Source organism: Penicilliopsis zonata, assembly GCF_001890105.1.
Source record: "Penicilliopsis zonata CBS 506.65 unplaced genomic scaffold ASPZOscaffold_1, whole genome shotgun sequence".
Classification (NCBI taxonomy): Eukaryota; Fungi; Ascomycota; class Eurotiomycetes; order Eurotiales; family Aspergillaceae; genus Penicilliopsis; species Penicilliopsis zonata.
Window position 1 is genome coordinate 694,422 of NW_019208911.1, and position 26,166 is coordinate 720,587.

At 52.4% G+C, this 26,166-nt stretch overlaps 11 protein-coding genes across 11 annotated transcripts; 5 read left to right on the forward strand and 6 right to left on the reverse strand.

Annotated features, from left to right (window-relative positions):
* Positions 1-290: 290 nt before the first annotated feature.
* Positions 291-1,827, forward strand: ASPZODRAFT_235822 (hypothetical protein). Its single transcript, XM_022727939.1, has 3 exons — positions 291-490; positions 551-682; positions 725-1,827. The coding sequence occupies exons 2-3, from the start codon at positions 644-646 to the stop codon at positions 1,790-1,792; spliced, it is 1,107 nt and encodes a 368-aa protein (XP_022585206.1). The 5' UTR covers positions 291-490; positions 551-643; the 3' UTR covers positions 1,793-1,827.
* Positions 1,828-1,862: 35 nt separating this feature from the next.
* On the reverse strand, positions 1,863-3,459 carry ASPZODRAFT_56535 (hypothetical protein; the record flags this gene model as incomplete). The annotated part of the gene is made up of 3 exons (XM_022728618.1): positions 1,863-2,936; positions 2,989-3,302; positions 3,357-3,459. The coding sequence occupies 3 exons, from the start codon at positions 3,457-3,459 to the stop codon at positions 1,863-1,865; spliced, it is 1,491 nt and encodes a 496-aa protein (XP_022585207.1).
* Positions 3,460-4,844: 1,385 nt separating this feature from the next.
* Positions 4,845-5,811, forward strand: ASPZODRAFT_56931 (hypothetical protein; the record flags this gene model as incomplete). The annotated part of the gene is made up of 2 exons (XM_022728645.1): positions 4,845-4,890; positions 4,952-5,811. The coding sequence occupies 2 exons, from the start codon at positions 4,845-4,847 to the stop codon at positions 5,809-5,811; spliced, it is 906 nt and encodes a 301-aa protein (XP_022585208.1).
* A 310-nt stretch (positions 5,812-6,121) lies between these two features.
* On the forward strand, positions 6,122-7,829 carry ASPZODRAFT_236170 (hypothetical protein). The gene is made up of 2 exons (XM_022727941.1): positions 6,122-6,432; positions 6,486-7,829. Exons 1-2 carry the CDS (start codon positions 6,387-6,389, stop codon positions 7,658-7,660), a joined length of 1,221 nt encoding a protein of 406 aa, XP_022585209.1. The 5' UTR covers positions 6,122-6,386; the 3' UTR covers positions 7,661-7,829.
* Positions 7,646-8,471, reverse strand: ASPZODRAFT_237799 (hypothetical protein). The gene is made up of 3 exons (XM_022727944.1): positions 8,145-8,471; positions 7,880-8,079; positions 7,646-7,818 (listed from the first exon to the last, which is right to left on the reverse strand). Exons 1-3 carry the CDS (start codon positions 8,276-8,278, stop codon positions 7,742-7,744), a joined length of 411 nt encoding a protein of 136 aa, XP_022585210.1. The 5' UTR covers positions 8,279-8,471; the 3' UTR covers positions 7,646-7,741.
* A 194-nt stretch (positions 8,472-8,665) lies between these two features.
* ASPZODRAFT_55828 (hypothetical protein) lies at positions 8,666-9,019 on the reverse strand (the record flags this gene model as incomplete). Its single annotated transcript, XM_022728567.1, has 2 exons — positions 8,666-8,847; positions 8,920-9,019. The coding sequence occupies 2 exons, from the start codon at positions 9,017-9,019 to the stop codon at positions 8,666-8,668; spliced, it is 282 nt and encodes a 93-aa protein (XP_022585211.1).
* A 2,082-nt stretch (positions 9,020-11,101) lies between these two features.
* Positions 11,102-12,604, forward strand: ASPZODRAFT_11558 (hypothetical protein; the record flags this gene model as incomplete). The annotated part of the gene is made up of 3 exons (XM_022721113.1): positions 11,102-11,183; positions 11,254-11,948; positions 12,017-12,604. 3 exons carry the CDS (start codon positions 11,102-11,104, stop codon positions 12,602-12,604), a joined length of 1,365 nt encoding a protein of 454 aa, XP_022585212.1.
* Positions 12,605-12,782: 178 nt separating this feature from the next.
* On the reverse strand, positions 12,783-13,986 carry ASPZODRAFT_238391 (hypothetical protein). The gene is made up of 3 exons (XM_022727946.1): positions 13,639-13,986; positions 13,446-13,569; positions 12,783-13,390 (listed from the first exon to the last, which is right to left on the reverse strand). The coding sequence occupies exons 1-3, from the start codon at positions 13,698-13,700 to the stop codon at positions 12,974-12,976; spliced, it is 603 nt and encodes a 200-aa protein (XP_022585213.1). The 5' UTR covers positions 13,701-13,986; the 3' UTR covers positions 12,783-12,973.
* A 286-nt stretch (positions 13,987-14,272) lies between these two features.
* ASPZODRAFT_137852 (hypothetical protein) lies at positions 14,273-15,247 on the reverse strand (the record flags this gene model as incomplete). The annotated part of the gene is made up of 7 exons (XM_022724390.1): positions 14,273-14,291; positions 14,349-14,739; positions 14,805-14,877; positions 14,940-14,955; positions 15,018-15,042; positions 15,107-15,164; positions 15,227-15,247. 7 exons carry the CDS (start codon positions 15,245-15,247, stop codon positions 14,273-14,275), a joined length of 603 nt encoding a protein of 200 aa, XP_022585214.1.
* A 506-nt stretch (positions 15,248-15,753) lies between these two features.
* Positions 15,754-22,054, forward strand: ASPZODRAFT_126630 (hypothetical protein). The gene has a single exon (XM_022721536.1). It carries the CDS (start codon positions 15,850-15,852, stop codon positions 21,811-21,813), a length of 5,964 nt encoding a protein of 1,987 aa, XP_022585215.1. The 5' UTR covers positions 15,754-15,849; the 3' UTR covers positions 21,814-22,054.
* Positions 22,055-22,217: 163 nt separating this feature from the next.
* Positions 22,218-24,521, reverse strand: ASPZODRAFT_11561 (hypothetical protein; the record flags this gene model as incomplete). The annotated part of the gene is made up of 2 exons (XM_022721114.1): positions 22,218-23,528; positions 23,583-24,521. 2 exons carry the CDS (start codon positions 24,519-24,521, stop codon positions 22,218-22,220), a joined length of 2,250 nt encoding a protein of 749 aa, XP_022585216.1.
* Between the last annotated feature and the right edge of the window lie 1,645 nt (positions 24,522-26,166).

Below are 26,166 nucleotides of genomic sequence, written 5' to 3' on the forward strand. Positions count from 1 at the left end.
GGCTCAATCGTTTTCTGCTAGAAACGCCGCTCCCCGAAAGATCTGACATTTGTCGCACATCATGATGACGCTATACTTGATTTGTTGTCTACCCTGCTTCTTTTTTTCATCTTTTATCATGCTGTCTTGTTAGTCCTGTTAAAACGTATGTCTTCACGCGGGATCATCGTGAGGATTCCTGTGGAGTGGTGACTCGAGACGTGCATTGGGCTCGGGTATTTCTCGAAGGAATGAATAGCTTTATGACGAGTATAGACCAATTTCTCAGTAAATGACTGCCTTTCTTTTGCTTTAATTTCTTTGGTTAAACATGTCCGTAAGTAAAATGCCCGATGATGCCGTCTCCCCCGCCATAGCTGGCTGATAGGGGGACACGCACCACTTGCGATCGCTGAGACCACCACCACCACCATCTACCACCTCACGCCACTCCTGCAGACGCAACGACGCATTGCTCATAGATATTAGGAGTCTATTCATCCTCTCGGTTGTAGGTACGCTTGTCAGTTGAAAAATCTTCCTTTCTGACTGGACTCTCCTTCAGGAACAGTCAAGTCGTAATAGGAGCCCGGAGCTCCTGTTACGTTGGACACGATTCACCACTCGACCAACAGAGGCATCCCCTCTTTACCTAACCATCGCGATGTCAAGCCCCTTTCACCGCCGACCGGCGTATGACTACGTTCTCGCGTCGCCGCTGGCCGCCCTTCTCAGCCCCTTCCACCATTTCCTCCTTCGTCTCCGCGGGCCTCCGCAACTCCTACCCGCAAACCGTGCGGACGACGCCCGTCCGATCCGCGTCGTCTGTCTCTCCGATACGCACACACTAGAATGGCCCGACGTGCCCGATGGCGATCTTCTCATCCATGCAGGCGACCTGTGCAACGACGGCAGCGTGCGTGAGCTGCAGGCCGCAGTCGACTGGCTGCGCCGTCTGCCGCACCGGCACAAAGTCGTCATCTGCGGGAACCATGATAGCTACTTCGACGTGCGATCACGACTGGACGAAGACCGCGAGAGCAACAACGGCAAGTCGGGCTCCTCCTTTGCCGCCATCTCCTCGTCAACAGCGTCGATCCGCTCCCTCGACGATCTCGACGACAACCGTATCGACTGGGGGGATATCCACTACCTACAACATTCGTCCGTGACGCTCAGTTTTCCCATATCATCATCATCATCATCATCATCAGCGACAGCGACGGCTTCAAGCTCCCTAACCGTCTACGGCGCCCCGCAAGTCCCGGCCATCGTCCCCTTCGGCCCAGAACACGCCTTCACATACCCCCCGCATCACGACGCCTGGTCAGGCACCGTCCCCCCCTCGACCGACATCCTAGTCACACACACCCCGCCCGCACATCACCGCGACCTGTCGCCTACTTTCTCGACAGGCTGTCCCTCGCTGCTGGCCGAGTCATGGCGCGTGCGGCCGGCCCTGCACGTCTTCGGCCACGTGCATGCCGCGTACGGCGCCGAGCCGGTCTTCTGGGACGAGGCGCAGCGCGCATGGGAACGGCTCTGCGCCGCGCGCCGCCCACGCGCGGCCGCCTTCTTCGCTGCCTCGTCGTCCTGGGTCGCGTACCGCTCGCTCCTCCTCGGCGTGCTGCGCGATCTCGTCGACTTGTCGGGCTGGGTGGACGCCGCGCGCGTTCTGGTGTATGGCGTGCTGGGGGTCGTCTGGGTGCGTGTTTGGGGGGGTGAGAATCGTGGCGGATGGATGGTCAATGCGGCGTGTATGTATGGCGACTCGGGCCGGCTGGGGAACAAACCAAGAGTGTTTGTTTTATAGTCACCTTCGAGAAGAGTATTCTAAAGTACCATGTTATACCATTTATCTTACTCTAATGTATATATACATTTTATAATTTCGCTTTGAAAGATGGCACCTGTAGAGGATCGTAGGTGTGCATGCCCAACGAGTCCGAGGGCACGGGGGCGCTGTGGCCAGCGAGCAGACCCCGCGTGTCGACGAGAGAGGGATCCAGATCCGCGATGGAAGTCGCCCCGATGAGACGCATGCCCATCTCCATCTCGTCCTTGAGCAACTGCATGGCGCGATCGACGCCGTCGACGCCGTACGCCGACATGGCGTACAGGAAGGGCCGGCCGATCCCCACCCCCTTGGCACCGAGACATAGGGCCTTGATGATGTCCGTTGCGCGCCGCACGCCGCCGTCAACGTAGACCTCCAGTCGGTCCTGCCAGCCGCGCTCGCGCAGGGCAGGCATCACCTCGGCGAGCACCTCGATGGCCGAGGGGGCAAAGTCCAGCTGGCGACCGCCGTGGTTGGAGAGGACGACGCCCTGGACGCCCGCCTCGACGGCGCGGAGCACGTCGTCGACGCGCTGCACACCCTTGAGGATGATTGGCATGGTGGTGATGGAGCGGAACCAGGGGATGTCCTTCCAGGATAAGGCCGGGTCGATGAAGGAGGAGATGGCGCGGGCGGCGCCCTGTGACCGGTCAACCGAGTCGCCTCCGGTGGCCTGCACGCTCGACCCCACGTCGGCGAATTTGGAGCGCATGTCCTTTTCACGACGGCCGAGTTGCGGCGCGTCGACGGTTATGAAGAGTCCCTTGCACCCGCGCGCCTCGGCGTGGCGCACGATGCGCTCCGTGATCGCCCGGTCCTTGTTGACGTACAGCTGCAGCCACTGCACCTGGTCACCCTCGCGAGCGTCGACCAGTTCGTCAAAGGAGCACGAGGCCAGTGTCGGGATCATCTGGATGACGTCGTGCCGGCGCGCCGCCCGCGTGAAGATCACTTCGCCCTCCGGGTGGCCGAGCTTGCCCAGCGCCGTCGCCGTCACGTAGAAGGGGGCCGACACCTTTGTGCCCAGCATCGTTGTCGAAAAGTCCACTTTTTCCACGTCGACCAGCACGCGCGGACGGAACCAGATTTTGTGAAACGCATTGTGGTTTTCCCTCATGGTCTTTCAATTGGTTAGGTATTTTTCTTGGAAGGATAGAGACACGGCGACGTACAATTTCATCGTCTGCACCACTGGAGTAATACGCCCAGGAAGTCTTCTTCATCACTTGGCGGGCGACCGACTCAAAGTCGAGCAGGTTGTAGCACGCAGCCAACGGTGGCATGTTCTTAATGCGTTCCTGGCGGGCTGCCTCTTCCGGATCAATGACCTTCTCTTCGCTCTCGACGGTAGACATGTTCACCGGCCCCAGATGCTTGGACGCATCCAGGTACTTGTCCAGTGTGTCAGGTGGGTGGATGGGCTCAAACTCCTCCGTCGCATCCTTGCCAGCGTATTTAAGAATGATCTTCTGGCCGCCGGGGTGTTCTTTCTAGACTGTCAATTTGTGTCCCACTAGATATGACCGGTAGAGGTCCCTACCCGGAAGGAATTCGGTCACGTCGTAGGCTTTTCCATGGACAATAACCCAGCACGAGTCTTTGGAATTGTGCTTTGCAACATCGGCTCCAGTGAGTTCTCCCATCGTTGTAGATAGGGATGGCGGGTAGTCAATGAATAGATATCGCCCAAGTGTACTCGGTAAAGAAAGAAAATTGATCCAAATAACCTCTCCTCGATACTCGGCCGATAAGCTGACTCAGAGGAGGGAGAGAAACAGGAATAAGCAGCAGACGAGATGACGGTATCAACAGTATATTATATGGAGAGCCTCGGACCAACAGCGAGCGAATGGCGGCATTATGTAACAATACCCGGCCCGTGACTGGCCCCCGCCGAGGATCATGTGATACGCCTCTCGGCCGAGAGTGTCGATGCCTCAGGCAGCCAGTCTTCTGCCGTCCGATTTTCTGTTCCGTCAAGCCAGCAGTGATGATGCTTGTCATTGCATACATTGCATATGCATATTGTCTGTATCTCTTTGAGATCTGTATTCATGCAGATGCAGCAGTGTCTTTGCCGACAGGGTACTCCGTACTCCGTACTCTGTACTCTACCACGGTGGAGGGTACTCTGTACTCCGTATTCCCTCCTCCGTAGACAGCGGAGGCGATGGCGATCGCCGGATGGAGACTGCAGGAGCAGCGATCCTAGGGGCGATTCCGATCTCGTCGCTATTCATTCTCCTGGAACCTATTTTTTTACCAATGGCCCTGGGGGCCACCGTCACACCAACCCTGCGGGACCCCCGGATCGCCTGGACCAAGGACGGGCGCGCGTGGAGAGCCGGGCACATTGTGGGCTGTGGCCATCGAGTCATTGACGGATCGACCGCTATGCATCTTTATCTCGCTCCAGTCGTGAGCTGACCGGGGGGGGGGGCGACACACACAGAAAGAGAGCGGGCGTTGCTGAAAACAACCATCCTTTGTTCGCCTCCTGCCCTTGCACCATTCAGCTTTCGTGCTTCAACCTTCTCAGCCTTTGACCGCCGCCCACTCGCCCATCCGGCGCTCCGATAGGCAGACAACAAGCAGAGAGCACGCTTGATGGTGGTGACCTGCTGATCGAGCGCTCAGCTCCGCGATGATCGCGTGCGATTGTCACTGACTCTGACTGTGTCGTGGGTGAGAGAAAAAGAAACGCCATCGCCCGCCTTGCGTTCCTCTCCCTCATTTCTCCTTCTCCACCTGCCTTCCCGTGTCGAAACAGACGAGTCTCGCCCTCAGTCCTCCTCTCCCTTCACCTACCAGCCTCCCCTCTTTTCTCCCTTGTCCTGGCAGCCTCGAGGGCTGTGGATTAATTTTTTTTTCTTTCATCTTGTTCTTCGTGTCTCCTTTCTTTTCCCTTTTCTCTGATCCTGGAGGACCTCGTCTAGGCAACGATACACGCCGTCAACGAAGAAGCCTTGGGTTTCTGGATCATGCGAATCCAGCTCGCTGTGGACCCCGCGCCCGCGTCGACCCCGCCATGAGCTCTTCTCTAGAGGCTAAAATCGTCATTCTAGGCGCACAAGGTACGGTTTTCCTTGTCGGGGGTTGCTGTTCGGTGGTTTCTGTTCTGATGATGGGTGTCAGGCGTCGGCAAAACGTCCCTCGTCCAGCGGTATGTGAACAACGCCTTTGTGCCTGCGGCAACGGCATCGACGGTCGGCGCCTCGTTTGTTACAAAGCGTGTGCTCGACACGACGTCGGACACGGTGGTGCGGCTGCAGATCTGGGATACGGCGGGCCAGGAGCGGTTCCGCAGTATCTCGCGCCTCTACTACCGCGGCGCCAACGCCTGTCTACTCTGCTACGACATCACCGACGAGAGCACCTTCACGGAGATGACCGGCTGGCTCCTGGAGCTCAAGAAGAATCTGGTGGAAGACGACCCGATCGTCATCCATGTCGTGGGCACCAAGTCCGACATTGTCGCCCTCAACCCATCGCGCCGCCGGATCCCCTTTGAGAAGACCATCGCCTACGTGGCTGAGCAACTGTATCCCTCCCAGGCCTCGACTCCGCCCCCGACCGCGGGGCTGGGCGCCTCACCCACCACGACGGCAACCATCGCCACCTCGGCGGGACTGCAGAGCCCCGACAGCAAACGCAGCAGCGGGTTCTGGGGCCAGGACATCGGGTGGGACTGCTGCCACGAGATCAGCGCCAAGGACGGAGAGGGCATCGAGGAAGTCTTCCGCGTCATCACCCGCAAACTCGTCGAGCAGCGCAACAAGCGCGAGGCCGCTCTCGCCCTCGCCCACGCCGCCACCCCGGGCATCGAGAGTGTCCTCTCCCCCGGCGGGCTTCTTGGCTCCGACGGCAACGGCAGCTTTCGTCTAGGCCACGGTGACAAACGCCGCAGCTGGCTTGGGTTTCCCCCAAGCGTCACCCTAGACGACGAGGGTGCCGAGGTCTTGGACAGCTCAAAGAAGAAGACCCGCTGCTGTTGATTTCTTTGCATCTTTTTCTCCTCCTCCTCCTCCTCCTCCTCCTCCTTTTCTTTTATTTCTCCTCCATTCTTGTCATCTCTTGTCTCTTATTGCATTACTGGTAGGCGTTGTCCGGACTCTTCGCACACGACACATTTCGGAGATATCTTGCATCTGGATGGTTCTTTTCCTCTTCTCCCTTTTTGCATGCTGTTACATTTCGGTCGGTAGATGGTTCTCTCTTGGTTTGCGACATGGTTGGGTTAATTAGAGGTGCTAGGATATAATGGTCTCATATGTTTACATCTATCACCGTTATACTGTAAACCCATCTGTTATAACTACCTAGTGGTACCTAGTGTTAAGTATAGTAGACTTTTCTTCCTTCCAGTGAGCCTCGTCTCAGCCTCGCCTCGTGGATGCGCCCAGCCTCCGCCATCGCCACATCGCAACGCCCGTCCGGTTTTCAACACGGCCATCTCTCAGGCCAGCAATGAAGGGGTAGTAGTTTAATTATATACAGGCCCCTTCCCTCTGATACTGAATCCCGAAATTTCTGAAACGCAGCAATTTTTGCCTTAAATCTACGACTCAGCATGTCTGGAGCAGGGATCTTGATTGTTTCAACCTACGTAGCGGCGAGTATGTTTTAGTACCCCGTGTTAAAGGGTAGGGTTAATGAGTTTGAATGATAGTCATCTCGTGCTACGAAGAAGGCAGCAAGGTACTATCCGCAATGCAAGACAAGCAGAAAGCAGACCTCGCAGAATCTCTTGCCCTGGGCCCGCCCATTATCCAAGCACAGTATGATAGCCATCTCCGCAGGTTCGGCGATGCGTACGCCCTGGGCGATCGGATCGCGCGTGAGGAGATGAAGGACGTCTTGATGGTTCTGCAGATGACTTTCCTCGCGAACCTGCGCGTGGAAGGTAGCACTCATCTTGTCCGCGGTTTCGCCGAGCAGAGCAGTAACCGGAATCATGAAGTCGATTTTGATTTTGCTGCACTGCAGGTTATCGCGGACGACACTCGAGTCAGAATGGTGATGGCGCTGTGTCAGTTGTACCAGCGTTTGGCGACTTTCTCGGGCCAGGCATCTCGAGATCGTATGGTCTTGCCTATTGAGGACGAGAAGGAATCATCCAAGTCCGGGTTTTCACTTCGGAGCGCCATATTCGGCAGGAAATCTCGCTCTATCCGATGTAACGAGAGATCCAGCGAGAAACAGCAGTACCCGTCCTCCCATCGGACTTCGAGTAGTTGTTCATCAGTTAGAAGGGGTGGTGCTAGCCTGACTATCCCGTTGCATACGGCCCTCCCCAGCGAGGAAAACAACTATGCCGGTTTCTGCAAGGGCGCAGGGAAGCTCCAGCTGGGCGTGAAGAAAGCGTTTTCTATATGTTCCCGGCCGACGGGGATGTATACTTACGAGTGGTTCTGGCGCTGTTCGAAATGCAGTTTTGAAGGCCCCCTTCAGAGATCACCGGGTCGATCCTCATCATCGTCTGTATTGTATACATTCAATACGGAGGTGCGGGTGCATGAAGCCACGGGCATCCAGTATCGATGGGCCTTTCTTGCCAAATCGCATGTCGCGATCAAGACAGTCTTCACGGGCACGGAAACAGATCACATGCAAGGTGCGTTTGGGTGTCTCTTTTGCTGCGTCGAACGGAGGAGTGCCACACCGGTATTTGGCAATCTCAATGCCTTCATGCATCATCTCGCGGCCCACAGGGAGGGGTCCATCTCCGGAGTGACCGAGACGATACACGATCGGATACGCTGCGTGAGTAGGAGGGTGGCGGCCAAATCGGAGAATTTTGATGTCAATATTCCGCCTGGGATTGCAGAGAGAGGTGTTATCTAGGTAGTTAGTTGGATGCAGCATTCGAAAGCTGATTAGGAACTTGATGAATCGAAACTTCATATTCTTGATTCTGTCAGATAATTACAGGGTGAATTCCAGCCGGTTCCCAGCATAGTCTCGTGCGAAAAAGCGCGTCGGATACTCGACTCCCTGAAACCCTATTCAAATCGTTAACGGGGGAGGGGGGGTGGAAGGACCCGGGGGCCTTGGAACACGCACCTGAATTCTGTACGCCCGGCTTATCAGCCATCAATGGAGCGCTGGAGCCACCCCGCAAATGATGTTCCCAGACACGCTGCTGCAGCTGGTGCAGCTTTTCCGGTGACTCGACCCGAAAGCACGGATGGCGCTGCGCGGTGGGCTCATTGCTACCGAAAGCAATGTGAATCTGTTGGCTGCCATCCGGGGTGATGTTGAACCTTTGATAGAGGGGTTAACCTGGACCATCCGAACCAAGACGTAGATGGATAGAAAAGAACACTACCAGGCAAGAGTCCCTCGCTGTAACACCGGCACGGGTGTGGATGTCAGACCTAGTGTATCGGCGTAGAACTCATGTGCTTGATCCAAGGTTCCCTGCGGAACCAGCAGGTTGACATGCGCCAGCGCGGTGATCATCGTGTCTGTGTCTGCAAGGGAGGAAGAAAGTCGAAGCGTCGTCGTCGTCAGAAGCTGGTGGGGGGGAAGGCCCGCAAGTTATTGTATTCAGTGACTCAAATCTCCCCCGCTCCGTCGGATACGAAGCATCACGACTTGGTCGGCAACTTCTTTCCCGTCGGCGTTTGATGATTTGGAAGACACTTATCTTTACTACTTTTAAGGTCGTTAAGTATGAAATCAAACAATATAATATAATCACTCTCATTTGCAGAGCTAAGCTCTGCAATATCTTTTACAAGACCTGGTTAATATTTAGACGCTGATAACATCTGGCAAGGATACCGAGGTATATATACCAGGACTTTGCCGCCGGAGTCAAGCCATTACCTAAGGTAGGTATTTCATCTAGTTACACCAGTCACTCCGACCAGTCCCTCCATCATGACAGCCAGACTGACAGAACGAGATAAAGGTGATCTCCCCGTTGGCACCCCCCGTGCACCAGAACAGGCCTTGGTCGACATGTGTTTCATCTGTGGGTTGGTTGGCATCTCGCAGGGCGTCGTTGATCTGGGCATAGTAGTTTCCTATATAATAGTAGTTCTTTAGTACCAGTACACCTAAATGATGGCAGTATATCCAGGTAGAGATAGTGGTACCCCGTTTAAGCAGGTTGTAGCCGCAGTATTGGATGTTTGGTCGGCAGTTGTCGGCCAGGGAGAGCGGCACTGCTAACAGTAGAAATGCAATGGACTTCATGGTAGTGATGGTCACTGTAAGGCGTGTGTATGTTCCGATGAGTGGAGAAGAGAGTGAGGGACTTTTATATTATTTAATACTAGTAGTAATGTAGAATTGTCCAAGCAAATAGCAGGTTACACCTGTCTTGTGATACTTGGTGATGAGAGTACAGCTGTTGCCAGTATGTTGAAGATGCTATATACAATAGAGGATCCCTTGGTCGTAGGAAATGTACTCCCTACTGTAGGTAGCCTAAACTGTTCAGGATGTTTTTTAGTTGTAGAACCACACACAGACAAGGATCTTGGGACGCCTAATCAACAGTTTACAGGCTGGTCGATTAATAACTGCGTTTGTAACCTGCTCAAACGGGGTGAGGTTGCTTTCGGTCTTCGTCCTTGACATGGCTGGAGGCTTTTACTGACTACCTAGGAGAGTCAATGAACTGCAGCGACCGGGAAATTCTACCAATTCAGCGCATGTCGATAACTCACTCTTCTACTGTGCAAATGGCGATGCCATCACCTTTGTCAAATTCGGTGGAAGCGGTTGTCATGACGGGGGGAGTGACCATACTGACTCGTGTGAGTAGAAAGACTAGGCAGTACCTACCGATAGCCTATTTCAAGAAAATGAGACTGTTGGCGGTGAATGTCGAGACTTGAGAAGCGATCCGGAGAATGAGGGTCTTTTTTGTATAAGGTATCTTCCTGAGGATGGACAGCAGTTGATGGATATGGTCCCAGTACTTTGAAGATCTGGCGGAGCATCCAGAGCCAAGGGTATTCACAAATCTGTTTCTCCAGTCGACATTATTTATCCCTTCATCGTCATTAGACGGAGGGTTCATTCGAGTTGCTTTGGAGGATCAGGTGTGCTATGTTGATAGCTGCCTCCCAATCGAAGACCCTGTGTTGGCCGACCAGTTTAGACCCCAACTTCTTCGTAAAGCCGAGGGAGCCTTGCATCCTCAGGGTTGTCACTCAAGGGTCTGACCGACACGCAAATTGCTGACCAACGGTCTAAATCATCCACAATTCTTAATATAGTAGAGCTAGTAGCATAGTCTACCCTGTCATGTCATACCTGGTAGGTAGTAGGTAGTTATGTCGGAGATAGAATCTCGGTTCAGTCCATCGTTTTACCTGAGTTACCACTTTGATTAGCAGACTGTACCAAGAGATTGATCTTTCCGAATATTCTTCTATACTTGTCACTCTGTTGTGATGGGAATATCACCAGATGAAGTCATTCAGGGATTCCTACTGCGAAAGAAGCTTCATCGAAACCCCCCACACTCATCTAGAGTTAATGGAAGGGGAAGGCGACAGGCCCAAGGATCAGCATATCAAGTAATAAGAATCAACCCTATAATAACGACTGGGCGCCTTGACTGGGTAATCTTCGTGGACGGAGAAGCCCAGAAGCCTAAATTCTCCTGGCGAAAAACCCACTGTGGGGAGAGCCGTTTCAGCCTGAGAGACCAGGCAGTGATTAGGCTACAATGTCAGAGGAGCTTTCGACCGCTGAACTACACAGGTATTCTATGAACAGTACATGTCTTTTACCATACACTCAGTCAGCATCAGGAATAAGGTAATTTAAAGTTGAGAATCTATTCCTAATATGCGAGGAGACAGTTGTAGGACCCTGTCAGACCCTGAACTAGGAGTTAAAGTGCATGGTGGATACTACCATGGATACTACCATGGCGTCACTGGCAGCGATCATCCAGGAATCAGCCAAGCGGAAGCTCACTGAGTATTCTGTAGCCTGATAATCATTGCTCTTAATTTTGAGCCACTACCACCCATCGACCGTCTCCAGATGCCTCGACCGTGGTTGCACAGCTGTGTGTGCCGCAAGAGGCAAATCATGGGTCCGTCTCACACCCCTCCGCATACGGAAGTGCCTGAGGCGGCTGCTCTGGCCTTCTGCTCTTCATGCAACTCGCTTCTTTTCTTCTTCTTCTTCTTCTTCTCCCTCTGCTCTTCTGGCAAAGGTATCGACGTTCTTTTAGACTTGCTGATTCGTTCGTTTCACATTAAATGAGCCTTTCGTTTTAAGCTGTTGGTTTAAGCCCTCATTCCGATCGCCGTCATGGTCTGGCTGCAGGGGTTGAGTGTGGCTCTTTTGGGCGCTGGAACCGTCATGGCGATCAGCCTAAATGTTAATGACCTTGGTATGCTGCTCCTTATAGCCCTTGTTTCTCTCACTGGCTAACGGTGTTCTCGTATTCTCCCCCCCCCCAGACTCTCTCAAGAATGCCGCTGCGACCAGCGCGTTCAATATGATGAGCAACTACACGGGAAATCAGACTGGCCAGATCCCTGGCAAGCTACCAGGCACCTGGTGGGAAGGCGGAGCTATGTTCATGACCTTGATCCAGTACTGGTACTTGACTGGCGATGATTCGTACAACGATGCGGTGACGCAAGGGATGTACTTCCAGCGCGGGAATGACGACTATTTCCCCTCCAACTACAGCCAGTACCTTGGCAACGACGATCAGGTCTTCTGGGGGCTAGCAGCAATGACAGCCGCGGAGCTGAACTACCCCGAACAATCGGGGATGCCCTCGTGGCTGTCGCTAGCCCAAGGTGTTTTCAACACCCAGGCCGCCCGCTGGGATACGACTACCTGTAATGGTGGCTTGCGGTGGCAGATCTGGCCCTACCAGGATGGATACAGCACGAAAAATGCCATTTCGAATGGTGGCTTCTTCCAGCTGGCTGCCCGACTTGCTCGGTACACCAATAACGAGACCTATACACAATGGGCGGAGAAGGTCTGGGACTGGAGCGGAACCACCCCGCTCCTGAAGGAGAGTGAGTGGACTATCGCGGATACCACCAATGTCAATGCCCAGTGTCAGGATCACGGAGACATCCAATGGACCTACAACTATGGAACGTATCTAAGCGGTGCCGCCTACATGTACAATCTGGTGAGCTCATGCCATTACCCCTTAGGATAAAAACCGGGTCTACTAGGATACTAACTAAAAAATGACAGACCGACGGTGCCGAGAAGTGGAAGGAGGGAATCGATGGTCTGATGAACACTACTTTAAGGGAATTCTTCCCTTCAGAGTACGGTGGAATGGTGATGTCGGAGACCGCCTGCGAAGGGCTCATGAACTGCGACCGAAACCAGGACTGTTTCAAGGGGTTCCTCTCCTCCTGGTTTGCATTCATGACGACTATTGTGCCGTACACCTACTCCGAGATCATCCCCCGACTGCAGGGCAGCGCCGTCGCGGCCGCCAAGCAGTGCACCGGGGGTGCCAACCAGACCCTGTGCGGCCGACGCTGGTACCAGGATACCTGGGACGGAACAACCTCGCTGGAGGAAGCGATGAGCGCGACCAGCGTCTTTACTTCCAACCTCATCATTCACCAGAAAAACGCCGCTCCCTTCACCCACAGTACAGGCGGCACCAGCCAGAGTAATCCCAGCGCGGGTACCAGCGACCCCAAATCCTCCAGCTCCATCGCAACAAGACCCATCACGGCAGGCGACCGGGCTGGCGCGAGTATTCTCACCATCTCCTTCATCGGCGCCTGGATAGGGTTTGTGGGCTGGGCCATTGCAGGCGGATAGTACTACTTTCGTCTCCGCCTATACAGTCATGTACATATATGTACCATGGCATTACCATGGTTTCTTTTTTTCTTCCTCTTTACGTCTATTACCTCTGTACAGGTTGAACCACAGGAAATGAAGCGATGCGGCGTTTTATGCGGATGGGCTAAGGTGTCTGGAGCTCGGTGTTGTGGAATCTTATATTATTCTTTTACTTTCAATCGAGTGCTATTCTGTTGATTCAAACTGTGTCTCAGTACCGACGAGACAAGCCGCGGCTTCCCGCTGACAGCAGACATATAATTATCCAGACATTGTTTATATTATATCTAGCTTAATAGCCACAGGAATTGAGAGACAATGTGCAGCCTAGAAGCTTCATCTTCATCACTCAATGAATTGGCGACAAAGATCAGCCGCAAACCCCGGACAGTCAATCCAAACGTTTGAGAATCCTCTATTCCGGCATAGATCATCGAAATTCCGAGCACAAGTCTCGACCACCTCCCGGCGAATCGACCACATGCCGCATCGTCGAATGCCATACACTGTAGAGATGATGACAGGGAAGTCAGCATGCAGGTAGCACGCTCTGACGGTATCTCGGAACCGTTGGAACGCAATATTCTGCAACGAAGTCATGTGGAACTCCTCTGCAGTGATACAAACCCTGGCGTGAATAATAGCAGATTGCACAGGGCTGCCGTCCACGGCGTTGTAATTCCCGTTGTACATGTATTCGAGCACACGTTCCACAGCATCGGTGTCGAAGGTGCTGCTGTCATCGAGCATCACGAGGTTGTCCTAATAGAAGAAATTAGTGTCGGACAAGTACTAACATGAGGGGTTGGTCTGTTACCTGTCGGGTTTGAAAATACGTCGAAAACCAGTCAGAATGGGACGCCAGGACAATTTTATGTGCTTTGAAAGCTTTGGTGCTCGTCTGGACTGTGACATCGGCGAGAATCGACGTCTGCCAGAGCCTGGAGAAAAAGCAGGTTAGTATCCGGCGCTGCTCAGTTGGAAAACAGGAGTTGAGATTCCACTCTTACTCTGTCAATGCCCATTTCATGCAATCATCCCATGATTCTTCCTTTGTGGATTGTGCTTCCATTTTATTCCCCCTTTGGCCTGCTCTATGCAGTTAGAAAACAGGGTAAATGACAGGTACTGTCGAACTTTGGATTCTTGGGAATAGACCAGCGGTTTCTCAGTCATCCTGGTTCTTATATCCGACTACTTGGAGTGGACCGAGAAGCTCAACTTATAAAGGAAATACCAAGTCCTTTGTCCTTTGTATCTATGCTGACCTTGAAGATTGTTAAGACAAAGAGCAATCTGTTGCGGTATGAGACTGGACGAGAATCAAACAAAGCGTTTGAGACCATGCTCCCGGTTTCAGGCAAAGAACTCTGGATAATTGTTCTTAGACTCTTTCAGGTCTTAGTCAGGATGAATCATATTTTGTCATATGATTGACAGCCGTGGCTTAGATTCCCTCTGATTTATTTTTCAAGCTAAATAACTAGTTGGAGATCACAGACCTGACTCCTAGGTGGAGTATATATGTCTAGTAAAAGAATCTAAGATAATAGAGAATCAAGGTATATGCAGTGAAACAGTCTGCTCTTTGACATGACATACAGATATAAATTCGTTTAATAGAAAAGAATCAACATTAAATATTCACATCACAATGCAGCAACTAGAAAGATGATACAGTCAGTATTGTGGATCGAGTAGACAATGGAGCCATGCTTACGAGTTCTGCTTCTTCGCTTGAGAGTAAAACATCTTGCTTTGGGCGGACAGACCGTCCGACTTGGCAACCAGGCTGTCTAGCGCTTCACCGCGCTGAAGGACACTTTCGATGGTCTTGTGGAGGACGATCTTGGTCTCATCGAGTTCCTTTTGAATCTTCATGATGCTGTCTGCCTGTGTGGGATCCTGGTATTTGGTAATGTATTCCTTTAGCTGAGGCAGCGGGCACGATTTGTCTCTGATGGAGGCACCCGTAAACGAGGTGCGCGGGTACTTGGCGAGGAACTCGTCGACAATCTTGGAAAGCAATTGGTGAGCGACCAGGCCCGGGTATTCGCCGTCCGTGATGATGACACCGGCGACACCTTCTGTGCGGCCGTAGGCGTGGAATGCTGATAACGCATAAGCATTGGAACTATAGGCATATATATTCCGCCAATGTTGTCCTGGAACTCACTGTATGACTTCTCCTCAACATCCTGACGCTGTCCTGGTTGTGTGCGTTCGGCAACGGTCTTACAGAAAAGCATCTGGATGCAGTATACAGTCAGCTATCTGGCTTGGCTAGAGTGGGGTTGGCGAAGGCGTTTACCATGAACTCGCTGTAACTGTACAGCGTTAATACCATTAGAGAGTAGTTCTAGTAGTGCTTGAGGACAAAAGAACATACTTATCTCGTGTAAAGCGTGAGAAAGCTATCCTGGTGTATTAGTACGTTCCGTGGTCCAGATATCCTGCGGGTGGTATCGGTATTCTTACAGCTCAGATCGCTCTCGCCACACAGCTCGACAGCTGGCTTGCTGTCATTTCGGAGCACCTAGATCGAAACCATATGTATGAGAAAACTGGCGCTCTCGTTTGTGGCGGTTTCGTACGTACTCCCATATAAAAGATCTTCATGGTGTGCAAAGTGTCGGTCAGAGATAAAAGGAGGACGGTGGGGTAAAATCAACAGAAAGCGACTTGCTAGACGGTCGCTTTCAGCCTGGTGGTAACTTTTCTCGAAATCTTAGGCCCCAAAGATAAATGAGAAGTTGAGAATCTGCGATGCTGACGCTGCGGAACAAAGAAGCCTAGAAAGTAAGACGATGACAAGGGATATGACGGAACTGGCTGAGAGGTTGGACTCAAGTGACGCCGAGTCTGGCTGCCGCTGATCGTCTTCTGCCGCCACTTGTGACTCGCCCGCCTTGCACGCCGCCTACCTGGGTAATATGCCCCGTGGGCCCGTATTCGTACTAGTGGCAGTCCAGGGTCACCCCCGGCGCTAGTCTAGTTTCGACTAGGTCTGTCAGCAGATAATATGAGCCCTACAAACATGCCCTACAAACCGAATTAGGCTTCCTCCCGATAAGCTAACTGGGCTTGGATCTTGACGTTGTTTGGATTTCCAGGCAACAACTACATACAAAGCTGAGCAACGAACGGGTTGAATATCCCTCGATCAAGGCATAAATTCGCAAAAAGCATTTCAAAATTCATACTGCATACTTTCATACAACATGGAAAGAAGCACACCGGCTGAGCTGCAATGGTTGACTCAACTGGCGACCATGCGGCAAGCCCTGGAGGAGCTGAAGCTCTCCAAGGACCCCGCAGTGCAGCCCTTGTATGGTAGCGACCTTGAGCTGGATCTCGACGATGAATATTTGTCACCTGGGTCGGTGGATGATATCTGGGATATCATCAGTTCCGACGAGGATGACACAAGTGATGACCTCGATGATATCCACGGCGTACCCCTCCCTCCTGCTGCCAGTCTTGATTATGGTCAAGCCTGGCTCGAAGAAAGATGCCAAATTCTAGCGGCTAGTAAGCCGGGGATTAACGGCACAGAGCTTTCACAACAGATTACCGCGGCGCTGGCGGCTGATAGCGGTGACGATGAGCTTCAGATGTCCCTGGCGGAGATTGTCGGCTTCGATGACCTGGACCTGGTGATTGAATTGATTAGCCATCGACAAGAAATTCTCACAAACCGTATGGTTTCTACCGAAGCACAAACCGATGGCCTGATGATGGGGAAGCTTCAGACTCGAGCGGAACGGGAAAGGGCTCTGCGACAGCAAGACTTTGACCATAAGCACGCTCCCCTTTTACCAGCTCAGACAAGGGCAGAGCCTGTGTACCCACATGTTTTCAAGTCTCATGAATCTCGCAACACGCTCGCTCTTGGGGGAAAGAAGTATGGGCTGCCTCTAGGAAGCAAGCAGATTGAGGAGAAAAACTACACTGAGGTTGAAGTGCCTGCCGCACGCGTGGGGTCTTTGGCTGCAAATCAGAAATTAGTCGAAATTTCCAGTCTCGATGGTCTATGCCGCGGAACCTTCAAGGGGTACAAGACACTGAATCGGATGCAGAGCTTGCTGTACGATGTCGCCTACAAGACTAATGAAAACATGTTGGTGTGTGCACCTACTGGTGCAGGTAAGACGGACGCTGCCATGTTGACCGTACTGAACGCGATCGGCAAAAACACCATTCCAAATCCTCTGGAAGAACCAGACGCGACGGAGTTTGCGGTTCAAGTGGATGATTTCAAGATTGTCTACGTCGCTCCTATGAAAGCGTTGGCAGCAGAGGTCACGGAGAAACTTGGGAAACGACTCACCTGGCTCGGTATCCAGGTGCGCGAGCTGACCGGTGATATGCAGTTGACGAAACGAGAGATTATTGAAACACAGATCATTGTCACCACTCCTGAAAAATGGGACGTGGTCACTCGCAAGAGCACTGGTGATACCGAACTCGTACAGAAAGTGCGCCTTCTGATCATTGATGAAGTACATATGCTTCACGACGAACGTGGTGCCGTTATTGAGTCTTTGGTGGCTAGAACCCAACGCCAGGTTGAAAGCACACAGTCCCTCATCCGGATCGTAGGACTCTCCGCTACCTTGCCGAATTACATTGACGTTGCCGACTTTCTGAAAGTTAACAAGATGGCGGGTCTGTTCTTTTTCGACGCTTCCTTCCGACCTGTGCCCCTCGAGCAACACTTTATTGGAGTCAAGGGAACGCCAGGGTCGAAAAAGTCCCGTGAAAACCTAGATGTTGTTGCATTCGAGAAGGTACGGGACATGCTCGAATGCGGTCACCAGGTTATGGTATTCGTCCACTCTCGCAAGGATACTGTCCAGACAGCACGAATGTTACGCCAGATGGCTGCCGAGAATGGCTGTGAAGCCCTGTTCAGCTGTCATGAGCACGAAGACTACTCGAATGCCTTGAGAGACATGAAGCAATCTCGTGCTCGTGAATTGAGAGATCTATTTACCAGCGGTTTTGGTACCCATCATGCTGGCATGACCCGAAGTGATCGGAACCTGATGGAGCGAATGTTCTCCAACGGCCTGATCAAGGTTCTATGCTGTACCGCTACTCTCGCATGGGGTGTCAACTTACCGGCGGCTGCCGTTGTCATCAAGGGAACTCAGTTGTACAACCCACAGGAAGGTAAATTCGTGGACCTGGGAATTCTTGACGTGCTTCAAATTTTTGGCCGTGCGGGCCGTCCACAGTTCCAGGATACTGGTATTGGCTTCATCTGCACCACGCATGACAAGCTCAATCACTATCTTTCCGCGGTGACTTCGCAGCAACCTATCGAGTCTCGTTTCTCCAGCAAACTGGTAGATAACTTGAACGCCGAAATTTCCCTTGGAACCGTTACCTCTGTTTCCGAGGCAGTACAATGGCTAGGGTATTCTTACCTATTCGTACGTATGAAACGGGAGCCACGGCACTATGGTATTGAATACGCCGAACTTCGAGACGATCCAATGCTGGTACAGAGACGGCGCCAGCTGGTCATCCAGGCTGCTCGAGTGTTGCAGAAGAGCCAGATGATCATCTTCAATGAGAAGACAGAGGACCTGAAGGCCAAGGATGTGGGGAGAATTGCAAGCCAGTATTACGTCCTTCAGACCAGCATTGAGATATTCAACGAGATGATGCGCCCCCGAGCAGGCGAAGCTGACATGTTGAAAATGATCAGCATGAGTGGCGAATTCGACAACATCCAGTCTCGAGACAGTGAGTCCAAGGAGCTAGATAGGTTGCGCGAAGAGTCCGTGCAGACAGAACTTGATGGTGAGAATGACTCGCCTCACGTTAAAACCAACATTCTGCTTCAGTCTTATATCTCCCGTGCGAGGATTGAAGATTTTACCCTTGTCTCTGACACCGGCTATGTGGCGCAGAATGCTGCCCGCATATGTCGCGCCCTGTTTATGATCGCTTTGAATCGTCGCTGGGGCTACCAGTGTCTGGTTCTGTTGTCACTCTGCAAGTCCATTGAGAAGCAAATGTGGCCCTTTGACCACCCATTCCGTCAGTTTGATTTGCCCCAGCCGATTCTGAAAAATTTGGATGAAAAGCTACCTTCGTCTTCAATCGAGTCGATGAGGGATATGGAGCCGGCAGAGATCGGCCAACTTGTTCATAATCATCGCATGGGGAAGGTCTTGACAAAGCTTCTCGACAACTTTCCAACACTGAGCGTGGAAGCTGAAATTGCACCCTTGAATCGGGATGTGCTGCGGGTGCGCCTGTCTCTCTACCCCGAATTCAGCTGGAATGATCGACACCACGGTGCCTCGGAATCATATTGGATCTGGGTCGAGAACTCGGAGACTTCGGAGATATACCATCACGAGTACTTCATTCTCAGCCGAAGGAAGCTATATGATGACCACGAACTCAACTTCACAATCCCATTGTCTGATCCACTCCCCAGCCAGATTTACGTTCGTGCTATTTCCGATCGCTGGTTAGGTGCGGAGACAGTAACTCCCATCTCCTTCCAGCATCTCATCCGGCCCGATACAGAGAGCGTATTCACCGACTTGCTCAATCTTCAACCGCTCCCGATTTCTGCTCTGAAGAATCCAATTCTCGAAGAGATCTATAGCCAACGCTTCCAATTCTTCAACCCTATGCAGACGCAAATATTTCATTTGCTTTACCACACGTCCGCAAATGTTCTCCTTGGGTCACCGACTGGTAGTGGCAAAACAGTCGCTGCAGAGCTTGCCATGTGGTGGGCTTTCAGAGAAAGGCCCGGGTCCAAGGTGGTCTACATTGCTCCCATGAAAGCCCTTGTGCGTGAACGTGTTCAAGATTGGCGGAAGCGCCTCACCGCAGCCATGGGGCTGAGATTGGTCGAGTTAACTGGCGACAACACCCCTGATACTCGAACGATCCGAGACGCTGATATTATTATCACTACACCCGAGAAATGGGACGGTATTTCTCGTAGCTGGCAGACCAGAGATTACGTGCGCAAAGTCAGCTTGGTCATTATCGATGAAATCCATCTGTTGGGCGGTGACAGAGGGCCTATTCTGGAAATCATCGTCTCGCGTATGAACTATATTGCCTCGCAATCCAAGGGCTCGGTCCGCTTGATGGGCATGTCGACTGCTTGTGCAAATGCTACCGATCTGGCTAATTGGTTGGGAGTCAAGGAGGGCCTCTATAATTTCCGCCATTCTGTGCGCCCGGTTCCTCTCGAGACCTACATCGACGGCTTCCCTGAACAGCGTGGCTTCTGCCCACTCATGCAATCCATGAACAGACCGACCTTCCTTGCTATCAAGAATCACTCCCCAGAGAAACCGGTCATTGTCTTTGTGGCCTCTCGACGACAAACTCGGTTAACGGCTAAGGATCTAATTAACTACTGTGGCATGGAAGATAACCCGCGGCGATTTGTGCACATGTCTGAGGACGATCTCCAGTTGAACCTTGCGAGAGTCAAAGATGATGCACTGCGCGAGGCTCTTAGTTTTGGTATCGGTCTGCATCACGCCGGTCTGGTCGAGTCTGACCGACAACTCTCTGAAGAGCTCTTTGCCAACAACAAGATCCAGATCCTGGTGGCTACCAGCACCCTTGCATGGGGAGTTAACCTTCCAGCCCATCTGGTTGTGGTGAAAGGCACGCAGTTTTTTGACGCCAAGATCGAAGGATATCGCGACATGGACTTGACAGATGTTCTCCAGATGCTAGGTCGTGCTGGCCGTCCACAGTTTGACACTTCTGGTGTTGCGCGCATCTTCACACAAGATTCAAAGAAAGCGTTCTATAAGCATTTTCTCCACACTGGATTCCCGGTGGAGTCAACCTTGCACAAGGTTCTTGACAACCATTTGGGCGCTGAAGTCTCTGCGGGCACCATCGGCACCAAGCAGGATGCTCTGGATTACTTGACCTGGACGTTCTTTTTCCGCAGAATACACAAGAACCCATCGTACTACGGTCTCGAGATCTCTGCTGAAGAACACAATACCATGGCTGCACAGGCAATCGCGCAGGATTTCATGATCGACTTGGTGGACAAGTCACTCGGTGAACTGGCCGAATCATCTTGTATACTCCTCGATTCTGCCACGGGTGAAGTCGACCCGACCCCCTTTGGCAAGATCATGAGTTACTACTATCTGTCTCACAAGACGATCCGATACCTCATGACCCACGCCAAACGAGACCCTTCGTTCCACGACGTGCTGAGCTGGATGTGCTCTGCAACTGAGTTCGACGAACTACCGGTTCGTCACAACGAAGATCTGATCAATGCTGAACTAGCACGAAATCTCCCTCTTTCCGTGGAGCCGATGGGTAATCTACCCCTCTGGGATCCGCACGTGAAGTCATTCCTCCTGTTACAGGCTTATATGTCACGGATCGATCTGCCCATTTCCGATTATGTTGGTGATCAAATCTCTGTTCTCGACCAAGGTATCCGTATTCTCCAGGCGTCCATCGACGTGATGGCCGAGCTGGGCTATCTGTCCGCCTGCTGGAAGTTCGTGACTCTACTGCAATGCATCAAATCCGCCCGGTGGCCTGAAGATCACCCACTCTCCATCCTTCCCGGCGTTGCCATTGACGAAGAAAAGCCTCGCGGGGTGCCAGACTCCCTGGTAGCGCTTGCATCCCTTCCAGCCTCTTCTCTGTCCTCTATAACGAAAAAACTGCATCTCCCACCCGCCACATCCGCGCAGTTCACCAAGGCAACCTCCCAGCTACCCCAGGTGTCCATTGATGTGTCTGAGGTCTCATCCAAGGGACTCACGGTCACCTTGACACGCAGGAACCCCCCTACCAACCCCGAATACCGCATCTACGCACCCAAGTTCCCTAAACCACAGACGGAAGGTTATTTCCTGCTCGTCAGCAGTTCAAACCCCGACGGGTCTGATGGAGACCTCCTCGCCTTGAAGCGTCTGTCATGGCCTTCCGCCGATAGAATCAATAGGAACCGGAACCCCAAGCACGGCAATTTGTCAGTCCGATCGTCACTCAGGTTTCCGGAGGGTTTATCTACGTCTTTTGATGTGACGAAGCGAGTGAATGTGCGAGTTGTAAGCGACGCGTACGTAGGCATGGAATGGAGCATCGCCGGTATCTCTCTGCTACCGGAGACGCAGACTGCGGAATCGAGCGTTCCTGACAAGGCTTAGTCGGTTATTGAGTGTTGTCTTCGATCTGAGGCTTGCAAAATCTAACGTATAGCCATCAAATCAAGAGCCTTGAACTCTACCATGAGATACAGCTCCGCCTATCATTTATTGTGTTCGCATCTGTAAAGAGATACTAGTAACCCAGGGGATACATTCAATACATGTATTTCTAGACCAGTTGATCAACAAAGCCCCGCTATGTAATCATGAACGCTTCCACACGCCTATTGCCGGCAACATGGGAATGAAAAGAAAAAAAAAAAGTGACCAGGGGATGTTGAGGCAGGAGGTAGAATCTAGATAACAGGAATTATATGTATGCAATGCCATGTCGTCAACGACAGAATAAATGGGTGGTTGAAAAAATAACAGAAAAAGACCGATTATCAACTGAAGGAATGGTATTAAACAGCAATTCCATTGCTCGCAAACCGATCCTCCGGAGGTATCACAGGCGAAGGACACGTGCTAGCCGTGGAGATCGTCTCGATACGCGCATCCTGCGACCGCTGGTGACGATGGCCGTACTGGACGTCCAAAGCCTTGGGCGCGGTGATGGAGCGGGTGACGAGCCGCTCATTGTCATGCAGACGGTCGGCACGCTGGCCTACGACGATCTGTTTCTTTTTGCCTCGGGACACGGAGATGGAGCGGGCAATGGACACCTCGATCTTGGGGACGGGATCGTGATGCTGCTGCTGCTCCTCCTCCTCCGGTGCGGCGCTGTCGTCGTTGTCATCGTCGCTGAAGGGGAGGCGCGTTGAGCACGCAGGAGATCCTCTTGACCTTGACCGATCTGTTGTCGGGCTTTCGCCAATTCGATGCGATTTTATGAGCTGGGATTCGTAGTCGGAGAACGAGTCCGGCTGCTGGGGGGATCGAACAGTGGCGGCGGTTTGAGGTCGATTCAACGGCGGGGGCCACGTCAAGCTGGGGCCCATGATCTGGCCGACCCTGTTTCGTACTTCCTGGTCCACATGCGAGGCGGAAGGTCGAACCACCGCGGGGCCAAGGAGCTGGTTGACGCGCTCTTGCGTTTCCCAATCAGCTGGAGATATCGCTGTCGGGGAGGCCACCATGTGTTCCATCATCCTTCTCTGGGTGGTGGGTGTGCCCACAGATGCTGTGCGCGGTCGGGAGCCCATCATGATTCGGTCAACCTTGCCCTGTACTGCATCAAGTGGCGATACTGAATGTGTAGAGAGCTGGGATGTCGGTGGCACCGGGGGCAGATCTTCGGTAATTAGCTTGAGGCGCGGGCCGGAAGGCCGCGTCTGTGGTGTCCTGCCAGGCCTCTCTCTAGTCACCATTTCCCAATCAGGTTCATTATGTGTATCGACGTATGGTTTGATTTTCTTCAGCTTATCGACCAGGGCTTGCTCGTCTTGTCCGGAATGACTAGAAGCAACGGATCGTATGGATGCTTCCGAGCGCTGTGGTTTATGCGAGATGCGCATATTGACCGAATGGCTGGGGACCTTGATCGAGAGGTCATCATAGCTTTTGTTGTTTGGACAGGCTTGTGGTTGCCTTGCAGAAGCTGCTCGCATTCTCTGCTGTAGCAGATCCGGGCCGTGCGGGATGTTCTGCGAGCCTAATATCTTTGAAGGTTTGCTGACTGTCGGTGGTGTTGGGAACAAGGTGAGATTGGGTGTCGGTGATGTGGCTCGCCGCTGGAATGGCTGGCGAGTAAGCTCTGGCGATGGCAATGGCAGCTAGATAATCGCATTAGCATCATCATTTCGCGCACCTTTTCTATCAGTCTTTACCTCTGCCTTGCCGATAGTCACATCTTCGAGGGTCATGCTGCGCCTCGTCACAAGGGGCGACTTTTGCCTGTCCAACAGGCCGCTAAACATAACACTATATCGCTCCATTTCCACCCTAGGGATATCAACTGATAACAGCAGCCCGGGTTTGTTTGCCTGTTGTCCTGGAGCAGGCACACGGGGCTCTGGTTTGTTAGACATATCTTGAACATTGATTTTAAACCCATCATCACGATGCTCTGGCTGTTTGGGTTTGGGGCTTGGCCACTCCGTTTCCGCCCCGTTTATAGGGACTATACTTTGCTTCGATGGTATGCCGGCGAGCTGTCTCTGTGGTGACTGGAAACCGGGGGGAAGCTCGGTGCGAGATTGGATACCGGTCGATACAGACATGTTCTGTATGTGTGGTTCACCGGTTCGGACTTGGTAGAATGGAGGTTTGGGCACCGGTGCCAAGGCGTTCTTCGCTCTGAACAGGCCTCCGATCTTCCTCCACTTGCTTGATTTTCGGGTGGGATAGTTGTTTCGTGCCTCTTGTCCGCTGGCAGCTGGAGAGGCAGGGCTAGATTGTTCATGAGAAAGAGCGTGTATTTGCTGGACATCAACCAAGGTCGGGCTTCCCAGCGCGACACCAATCCCACCCACCTGACTATCAGCCATTCTTGGTGACAGGGTAGCTGGAGAGTGGGGTTCATTCACTTCGAAATTAAACCCGGTGCCAATGTTCTGGAATTTTGGGGGAAGGTTGCGTCTATCTGGAGTCCCCGGTCGCTGGAAATCCCATTGCGCAGTCCTCCGCGGGGGCATTTGTTCGGAGGCATGTTCAATAGCCAGAAGATCCTTTCGCGGCAGGGCGTCGGTATAGGTAATGACTGGTTGCGATATCAAATCCGTCGGCTGCGGCACCCGAGCTTTCCCTGCGAAGATACCTCGTGCCATCTCTTTTGAAATATAGAATCGGTGATCAGACTGAAATATGATTGATTATACGAAGGTACTAGAACAGAGCAAAGGAGAAAATGAGGGAGGGTAAGGGCAAAAGAAAAGGGAACGAATGAGGCTGAGATACCAGGATCTCAAAATATCATATTAGAAACGAATGGACGGCCTTCCTGAAGACCTAAAGCCAAAGATAATGCAAGAGAGTGTGCTAGGGGAAAGGAGAAGGAAAGAAAAAGGTTTCAGCAGCAAAGGGAAGAGAATGGCATCATGTCAGGTAGCCAGCTAGCAGCCCATTGTGGTGGAGCAATTAATTTGCAAGTACCCCCGTAAATGAAACGACAGGAGAGACATCCATGGTACAGGGGACAGTCAGATCAGATTCAGTAGTTAGTAGATAGCTCCAAACAATTCAGTTTCAACACGCCCAGCCGTATTGTCAGCCATTCAGGTCGTTAGATGGACGCTTCATGGCCACTAAGTGCAGCATGCAATCAAATCAGCGCGTGCAAAAGACACGATGATGCCAATCAAGCAGCTGCAAGTCAGCAGCATACCGCACACGGGAAATAGATTATGGCTGCCCCAGGTGAGATGCTTATTTCCAGGCGCGCGAATAAGGGTCTTTGTCGGGAAATTACCCACGAGGGCAGTATCCTGAGAGGCGTTGCGGACATTATGCGGCGTCGATGGCTGCTTAGCTGGTTTCACCCTAGGCTGGGCTGCCAGGGTTCCCCCTCGAAGCCATGGACCAGGGATCCCGGTGTCATAGAGATTAACTATGCGGTATGGATTATTACTGGAACATCACTTGTCGACATTTCCGCGCGCACAAGTCCTCGATGGAATGGGTGCGTTGTTCTCCGATTTCTCCATCGCCAGACATTTGTTCGGCCGTAGTTGCTGCGTCTGATCCGTCGGCGGATGCCCTCCTTAATATTAATCGCCCAGCTTGAACCGTGCAAAGTGGCCGATTCCCCACTCCACAGGCCTACCAGACTCTAGAGTCCATTTAGTTCGTAAAATCATCTGTGCCAAGAGATAGTTAGCTATCCGGATTAGCTCAACAAGGCAAAGACGGTCTCTTAAGTTGGGTGCCTCGAGCGCCCTCTCACCGTCTTTTGCTCTCAAAGTCCGTTCAGACCGACGTCGTCACGCCTTTGGGGCTCAGCGTAGCAGCTGCAAGACCCTTTAACTCCTATCAATGAGTCTGCTGGTGATCCAAAGGCGTCTGACCGTCTGATACCTGGCAGCTGTGTCAAGTGCAGCAAGGCACCTAAACGTGCCCGTGACGGGTCAAGAGGCAGTGAGGGAGCATCGCTTTCGTCTGCACAACCACCAGACGAATCCCAGGTAGACAGTGTGTTGTTATGCAGCAGTCTGCTCCTCCAGGCTCCCTCGTTATTCTTCCCTAGCTCCCGATCTCCTCGAGACTCTTCTGTCCAGTCTACCTATCCAGCAACTGCTGAGGCTCCTTGCCCAGACGAACTCCTCTCAGGCATCCCAATTCTTCGAATTAGGCATCAGAAATAAGGCTCTTCGGTTCTCAAACTGTCGACAGGAAATACATAGCCACTGGTTTCCGTGTAGATATGGCTGGTAGATGCTGCCTAGGTATAGCTGTTGTTGGTGGTATAAGTATTGC

Bases quoted from the DNA above. Each gene is read 5' to 3' on its own strand.
- ASPZODRAFT_235822 (XM_022727939.1), top strand. From the start codon at position 644: ATGTCAAGCCCCTTTCACCGCCGACCGGCGTATGACTAC. The intron at 683-724 runs GTTCTCGCGTCG...AGCCCCTTCCAC, and splicing joins GCCGACCGGCGTATGACTAC to CATTTCCTCCTTCGTCTCCG.
- ASPZODRAFT_236170 (XM_022727941.1), top strand. From the start codon at position 6,387: ATGTCTGGAGCAGGGATCTTGATTGTTTCAACCTACGTAGCGGCGA. The intron at 6,433-6,485 runs GTATGTTTTAGT...TTTGAATGATAG, and splicing joins TTCAACCTACGTAGCGGCGA to TCATCTCGTGCTACGAAGAA.
- ASPZODRAFT_237799 (XM_022727944.1), bottom strand. From the start codon at position 8,278: ATGATCACCGCGCTGGCGCATGTCAACCTGCTGGTTCCGCAGGGAACC. The intron at 8,080-8,144 runs GTAGTGTTCTTT...CCTCTATCAAAG, and splicing joins CAGCGAGGGACTCTTGCCTG to GTTCAACATCACCCCGGATG. The intron at 7,819-7,879 runs GTGCGTGTTCCA...CGATTTGAATAG, and splicing joins GCCGGGCGTACAGAATTCAG to GGTTTCAGGGAGTCGAGTAT.
- ASPZODRAFT_238391 (XM_022727946.1), bottom strand. From the start codon at position 13,700: ATGGAAGCACAATCCACAAAGGAAGAATCATGGGATGATTGCATGAAA. The intron at 13,570-13,638 runs GTAAGAGTGGAA...CTTTTTCTCCAG, and splicing joins ATGAAATGGGCATTGACAGA to GCTCTGGCAGACGTCGATTC. The intron at 13,391-13,445 runs GTAACAGACCAA...TTCTTCTATTAG, and splicing joins CGTATTTTCAAACCCGACAG to GACAACCTCGTGATGCTCGA.
- ASPZODRAFT_126630 (XM_022721536.1), top strand. From the start codon at position 15,850: ATGGAAAGAAGCACACCGGCTGAGCTGCAATGGTTGACTCAACTGGCG.